This window comes from Chaetodon auriga, chromosome 5 (genome assembly GCF_051107435.1).
Source record: "Chaetodon auriga isolate fChaAug3 chromosome 5, fChaAug3.hap1, whole genome shotgun sequence".
In the NCBI taxonomy this organism is placed as follows: domain Eukaryota; kingdom Metazoa; phylum Chordata; class Actinopteri; order Chaetodontiformes; family Chaetodontidae; genus Chaetodon; species Chaetodon auriga.
The window spans coordinates 28,817,501-28,825,000 of NC_135078.1; the positions used below are offsets into that span (position 1 = coordinate 28,817,501).

The 7,500-nt window shown below is 44.3% G+C and overlaps 2 protein-coding genes across 3 annotated transcripts in view; both read left to right on the forward strand.

The window, feature by feature from the left end:
- The window catches only part of LOC143320402 (dematin-like), a 23,390-nt gene extending 20,211 nt beyond the window's left edge, over positions 1–3,179 (forward strand). Inside the window, exon 16 of the mRNA XM_076729975.1 lies at positions 1–3,179. This exon is cut by the window's left edge and continues 416 nt beyond it. The gene's annotated coding sequence lies outside the window, so the exon portion shown is untranslated.
- Positions 3,180–5,148: 1,969 nt separating this feature from the next.
- Positions 5,149–7,500, forward strand: part of LOC143320332 (actin filament-associated protein 1-like 2) — a 15,432-nt gene continuing 13,080 nt past the window's right edge. For both annotated transcript variants that reach the window (XM_076729859.1, XM_076729860.1), the window contains exon 1: positions 5,149–5,639. In XM_076729859.1, the coding sequence (XP_076585974.1) occupies positions 5,297–5,639 (343 nt within the window). In that variant the 5' untranslated portion in view covers positions 5,149–5,296. The remainder of the gene's footprint in view (positions 5,640–7,500) is intronic.

Consider the following 7,500-nt stretch of genomic DNA (forward strand, 5'->3'; position numbering starts at 1 on the left):
TGGACTGAGCTCGTGTCAGTCGACCGTCTGTCGGCTGCTGAGCTCAACACGTTCGGCTTTGAGAGACAAACTCTGCAAACGGCTAAACACATTCGAGTTTCACCACCGGACGAGTTTTACTTTATCTGCAGTGTTTTATTCTTCCTAAACGTCGTCGTGTGGTTCTCAGACGGCTTTCTTCATGCTCGTGTTGTCTTTGCAGTGTTTTGAGCTCCCTCAGCCACCGTAGAACAGAGGGTCCACCACCTCAGCTGCGTCACCGCCACCATTCACAAAAAGATTAGCATTAGCTTTATCTCCAGTTAGCACCTGAGCTACTTAGCCTGTCTGCTACTAGCTAGCATAATCATCCTGCGGTGTCGTCAAACCTCCCAACGTTACTCAGCTTTTAGTCCGCCTCCTTCTCGAAGACACATGGAGGAACTTTCCGTTCCGTGGTCTGGTGTGACCCGGCTCGATGCGAGGACATTTCCCAGTCCGTCACTGGGACCTTTAAACTGGGAGGTGAGAGCAGCCTGATGGACATGGAGGCGAGGAAGTGCAGCTCAGCTGTTTGCTTGTCGTGATGGTTTTCTGCTGTTGGTCTCACTGGACGAGACGCGTCACTGATTTCAGCATTCAAAGTTTTCGCTGCAGCAGGTTAAACATTAAGTGTCAGAGTTAGACGGACATGTTGATCCCTGAGGACGTCTGAAGCGACACGCTGACGTATTTCTGCCGTTTGTTCTGACTGAGATTCGATTCATTCAAACTGAAGAACTGAAGAAAATCTTTTATTATTGAGCTTCCAGCTGCAGTCGGCTTGAAAACAACATTCCTGCTGACTCTGAGTCAGATTAAATACAGATTAGATGCTGACTGCAGGAACACACCTGAGAGGGATCTTTCAAAAGGGTCGCTCCTATTGGCTTAGCCAGCTATGATGTCATAATGACAGCATTTCTTTCCCAGCACTGAAAAGAAAAACAAGGAGACAGTTTGATCCCAGTCTGACGTCAGATTCATTTCTTCACTGATTATTGGGGTTTGGGTTAATCGATCAGTCAAAGATTTAATGACGAAATACTCAAACAAACGTGACATCAAGTATCCGGCTGAAGCAGCTCGAACCTCCGGACAGCTCGTCCCCCTGCTGTCCATCAGAGTCAGAGCTCGGCTCCCATTGGCTGTGATGAAACTGTCTCCTCTTCGGTTTTTCTTCGTACTTCAGCAGAAGCCACTGCCCTGTTTTATCTAAACACACCACACACACACTGACAGGCAGCGTGCAGAGCAGGAGAACCGTGAGAACCTTTGAACCAGAGCTGAACTCGTCTCGTCTCGTCTCTGCACGGCTCTGGTTTGTCCAATAAGCAGGTTGTAGACATTTAGCGTCAGCTAGTGTTGCTTAGTGACCAAATGATGTGCAGCTATTTTTTACCCTCATAGAGAAGTGGCATGTTTGTTATTAAAATCTGAGTGAAAACCTAAAATCATTTCAGGACGTGAGTTATATGAAAACATGAACGACACATTTTCACCATCAAAGACGACGACGGAGGGACTCAAAAGACACGAGAAGAACAAATTCTCCTGGACTCTCCAAACCAAAGGAGCACAGAGGGATGATGGGAAATGACTGGAGAACATTTTCACCTCAACACCAGAAGTGAACTGAACTGATCTTCATCATCATCATCACTTCAGCACACAGTTATTCGTATATTTAGAGTATAAATATCCATCGTCGTCACATCTGACCTCCACAAACGTGGACAAGTTAACGTGAGTCAGTGCTGCAGCTCGATCTGAGCGGACAGTTCGAAGGTGCAACGAGAAGCTTTAATTGTTGAATAAGTCAGATGGATGCAGGGAGCGCCGTGTACGACTGGACAGACGGCGGCGATGGGAGGCACTCGCCAAACTCCGGACTTTATCCTCCTTTCTTTGGCTTTTCTGCATATAAACAGTGAATCTGCTGGTTGGCGTCCATGTTTGTTTTGGTACAAGAACAAACGACAGCCGGCCGCTGAGAGGAGGATGAAGCTTTTCCAACATGGCGTCGTGTCACAAATGTTCTCATATTGCAGCTAAAAGTTTCTAAATTCCCAAATGAGCCGCCAGCAACCGGCTATCGCCATGTTGTCTCCTGTTTGTTTTTACAGGGAGCGAATTCACACGTTTGATTTGTTCCTCGTAAATCTAGACGAATCTCGGTTCAGCGTTTGGTCCACATGGACACGAGGAGCCGCGACGAAGCCAAAAACTGCGACCTGGACGGAGCCGGAGCCTCAAACCGCCGTCTGTTCAGTCGTTACTCTGCTGCTCCGTGTTCATGTGATTTATTGAAGCGCCTTCACGTTCAGAGCGAGCTCACTCTCACTGCAAACGCCACATCCTGCATCACACGCCACCATGTCTGCCTCAGCACCACACGCTTCCTGTATCTGTGGAATCAAAAAAAGACTGAAAACATGAAACAGATGTGCTGAGCGAGCGCCGGTCACTTCACGTTCAGACCATTTCCTTTATTCTGTCTTTCTTTCTTTTGTTTAGGAATGATTCTGACTGATGACACTGAGAGGATTGACGCTTTGTTCTGATTGGTTGTGTGTACTTAGAAACAGGAAGTGGGTTGCTGTGACGAACGCCATGATGACACAAAGATTGTTCCACGTTTTTTCTTTCATTTTGTATATTTTAAAGTGTTTTGTTTTCATTTTTTATTGAATCATTTAAACACGCAGGGCGACTTCATGGAGGCATGTCGCCGTCAACACGTCTGACATTTCAACTGCTGCAAGCGTGATGTCATGATGATGATGTCATATTTGTATTTAACCTTAAATTAAGTAGATTTCTATAATGACACTGGCAGTTGCAGGTTCCTGCCTCACGTCCACGACAAGTAGGACGGTGTCCACCAGTGTCAGGCTGGGGTCAGAGGTCACACGGAGGTCAGGCTGGGGTCAGAGGTCACACGGAGGTCAGGCTGGGGTCAGAGGTCACACTCATGTCACTCACTCACTCTGTGTCACCTGCCTGAAGTCGTCCTGCTGCTGTACATACTGAACCACTGAATGATAACAGAATTGTTGTTGTTGTTGTTTTCATGTCTGGATCCAGGTGACGTAACAGATGAATGGTGACGTGAATGATTAACCATGAGTTACAATAAAGAGCATTTCTCTTTGCCTTGAGGAGGCTGTGTTTAAATGTTTTTACACTGTGTTCATCATACAGTGATTTTCATCATTAACCTTAAATTCACGAACCACACAGAGTCATGCTAGCAGCTGTACGAGCTGAATGCTAATGCTGCCATGCTAACATGCTCACAATGATAATATGCTGATACTGTTTTTAGCAGGAATAATCTTTAGCATTTTCACCACATTAGTTTAGCATATTAGCATGCCAGCAGGAGCTAATTAGCAGTAAAGACAAAGCACCGCTGAGGCTGATGGGAATGTCTTCAGCTCTGCAGATATTTGGACATAAACCAAACTAATGGACACATTAAACCAGCGATCATTCAATCTGAATGTCTGAAGTACATTTCATGACAATCCCTCCTGCAGTTTTCCAGATATTTAAGTCGAGATCAACATGGCCGACCAACACGGAGCTTGTGGCTGTGACACAATAAGTGATTACGTCGTGAGAACACTGTTGCTACGTGAAGCTTACTGTCGGTGTCTAGACGCCACAGGTTAAAAATTTAGCAAGTTAGCGAGAATGCAACATGATTCAGGAAATGCAAAGGATAAATGAAAGAGGAAGAAGAGGATGATGATGATAAATATAAACTGTCCCATGTGAAGCACCATGTAGCACTCAGGCTAACGGTGGCTAACATCATCCGGCTAACTGCAGACAAAGACAACCGACGGCTGCAGCTTGACTCTGATTTTCAGATCATTAATAAAACATGAAGCTTAACATTCCTGCTTTCACAGCTGAGCACAGATCACGTCTCTGCCAGCGTCTGAAAACAGTCAAACTTACCTTGTCAGGTAGCAACACGTTGCTTCACCCCACAAGTTGACTGATCGGTTCCTGAGGCGACGTGTGAAACTGGACTTGTGAGACCGTCATTGGTCCACAGCAGCTCAAGGTGGGAACGTTCAGTCGTGGTGCTGACGTCTTATTTCACTCACGATTCGTCCTGTAGACTATAAAAAAAACAGGACATGGACACACTAACAAGGTTTAAACTGGATTTTCATTGGACGGCCTCTTTAAGGTGACACTCAGGCGGTGTGATTATAGAAAAGGTACATTTATGTTGAGGTTAAGTTTAGTTAAATTAGACATTAAACTGAAATTGAAAGTCAGTTGTTGCTCCACAATCAGAATAAATCTTCTGTGTCTGTGTTGATGTACATTTACACGCCTGTGTGAGTGATCACACGACATGAAACCATCGAGTCTGCACCTCCTCCTCCTCCTCCTCCTCCTCCTCCTGTGGGAGGATGCTGAAATTCAGCCCACATCTTTCACTTTAAACTTCTTCGCTCCTCGTTTGAATTCCTTCTGGTCCACCATCTTGCAGTCGGTCTAAAAGCTCTGACTTCCTCTCAGAGGATCGAGGACGTACATGAGCAGCCTTCACCGTCTGATACGCCCCCTCGTTGGATATCAGTTATTGATTGGCCGATGCAGCTGATTGGATGAGGATCAGCATGTGGCACTTTTGCGTCCCGTGATTTTTATTTTCATGATCTTTTATTGTGGATAAATTTAAAGTCAGAGACAGAAGGAGAGTCAACCAACGCTGATGCTACTTCTCTCCTCGTGTGGTTTCCTGCGTCTCCATTCGTCCTCAGTGGGAGAGAAAGACGCAATGAAAAGACACAAAAAAGGGAAACATGGAAGCAGTTTAATAGACGTACCCCGATCTCTGACTTCCTGTCTGAGGCTCTCAGCTTCGAGCCTATTGGTTCCTAGTAACCAATGGGCAAAGGTTTACATCTTCATCTCAGTGAAGACATAAATCTTTAAAGACAATATTCAAAGAAGACTCACTGTAGTTTTTCTCACTCAAACAAGAGGACAGAGCTTTTGTTGGGACTATTTTCAACGGCGGATGAATCCACGTTTGGTGCTGTAGTGTGTGTGTGTGTGTGTGTGTGTGTGTGTGTGTGAGAGAGTCAGATTAAACTACAGTGTGTGTGTTCATGGTGATGAAGGAACAGTGAGGCTCACTGATGAGTTTTAATGGAGCTCAGAGGACGAAAATCAATCAGCTGTGATACACAAACACTGAACTGTTAGCAGTTAGCGGTTAGCATTCACTGCTGCTTTGAGTCTGAACATGAAGAAGAAAAACAGACGATCAGCAGAGCTGGAGCTGAAGCATCCATGGCCGTGGTCTTCAGTCAGGATGTTGTTTTTCTCCCTCTCTTATCGTGAGTCCGTCCTCTCCGTCCTCTCCGTCCTCTTCGTCCTCTCCCTCCTCTCCCTCCTCCCACGCAGAGGCAGGACTCCACCGTCCGAGCTGAAGCTGCTTCACACAGCAGACAGACGAGTTCGCGGAGGAGGAAACTCCTCTGTCTCTGCTCCCAACGCTGCTTTGATGGTTTGGACTCTTGAGCGGAGACATGAGACTGAAGATCAGCAGCTGCTGAGACCACAGACAGACATGGACAAACAGAAAGGTACTGAGTCCACTTTGTTACTCACCCACACAAACTTCTACTTCTACTTTTCTCCTCAAACACGTCTCAGAGGAAATACTCCACTTTTTACTCCACTGCATTTATCTGACAGCTTTAGTTCGTGGTGACTTCACAAATTAAGCAAGTGAAGAGTTTAATGTGATTCTTTACGCAAACACATCTGAAACAATTAACCAATTAATCAATGAGTCGATTGAGAGATCACTATTGTGATCATGGTTTCAGACATTTTTTGATTTTTCAGCTTCTCAGTGTTTGATTCGCTGCTTTTCCTTTGAATGATCTGAATGTTTTTGTGATAAAGTCGAGTTTTGGACTAAACAAACGCTGTGAAGGTGTCTCACCAAGTACTTTGAATACTTGAAGTACATTTACCTGATTATACTTAGATACATTTCACAAGTAATTCTTGTCACAGTGTAGTATCAGTACTTCTACTGTGAGAAAGGTATTTGGTATCAGCTATCAAAGATAAAACACCACTGAAACACAGTAATGTTACAGGGATGACGTATTCACACCACAGGAAGTCAAATCAAAGAACTACGAGGTTTCACTAAGGTTTCATTATAGTCTTGGATCTTTAAAAATCACCTGAGACACCTGTGGTCTCACCTGACAACTTCACATGATAGACAATAAAGATTTAAGAAAATATTCACATTTAACACAAACATCCTCCTGGAACATTAACGACCACCTTTTCTACACATCACATGAAATAAATGTCATAAATGAATGTGATAATTCACATTTATTTAATGTCATTACGTGTGAATTATTTCACAAGTTCATGAATCATTTTTTCACTTTGGAAAACACAAATTTCACATCAGGTTTTTTGCATTGTTTCTGTTTTATTTACAGTTTATTTACGGTGTGTTCTTATGACCTCACTGTAAAAAATAAGGGTAACATTGTGAGTCCTAATTTTAAAGTAAACTTAAATCAGTCAAAACTGAAATCCAACATGTTGATGTCATAAATTCCTCTTCTTTATCACACTGATGGGATGTTAACAACAGCAGCACAACAATCGGAAACACCCGTCTGTCCTTCTCCATCATCCTTCCCCCCACCCCTCATCATCATCATCATCATCATCACTTCCTGCTGCCCTCAGGAGACTGAGCTCAGAGACTGTTTACATTCAGACTGTGTGTGTTCACAGACATTTGGTGTTTTCCTCCCTTTACCAACTCTGGTACTGCAAAGATAATTCCACTTTATTCAAACCTGAGTCCGACTTCGCTGGTTTTGTTCATCCTTTCTGGCAGTAATAGTAACATTAAGGGTATTTCCATCATCATGGTAATCGACTGAAGCTTAAGCTAACAAGTCCCAGGTATGATCAGGACCCTGTACTGAGGCGTTCTCTATGGACCCCTCCCCAGATACACAGCTATTGATTCTGGTATCTTTGTGGGCCTTCCTCACCATACCATGCTAACAGAATGAAGCTAAAGCTAACATGTCCCAGGTTAAAAGTCAGAATCCTGAACCCCAAATCCACCATCAGGATACAGCTGCAAACGTTAGCCTAAGCTCTGATAGCACCCAGGATTATTATTACTGTAACCTGTAACGTTACAACATAAGGTGGGCTGGTTAGCTCATGTACTGACTAGACTCTCAGCCAGTTAGCCTGACCTGCTAACGTTAGCAGCTTATGTTAGCAGAAAAAAAACCATGCTTCAGTTCATTTTTCACTCTTTGGCTCTTGTGTTTTTGGTTGTAGAAACTTTGCAGACCGCGTCCTTTGCACCATGTGGTGAGCGGAGCTGTCCGCTGATTGGACGACTGAAGTTGAGGCAGTTTGAGGAGTCAGTAGCTCCGTAAT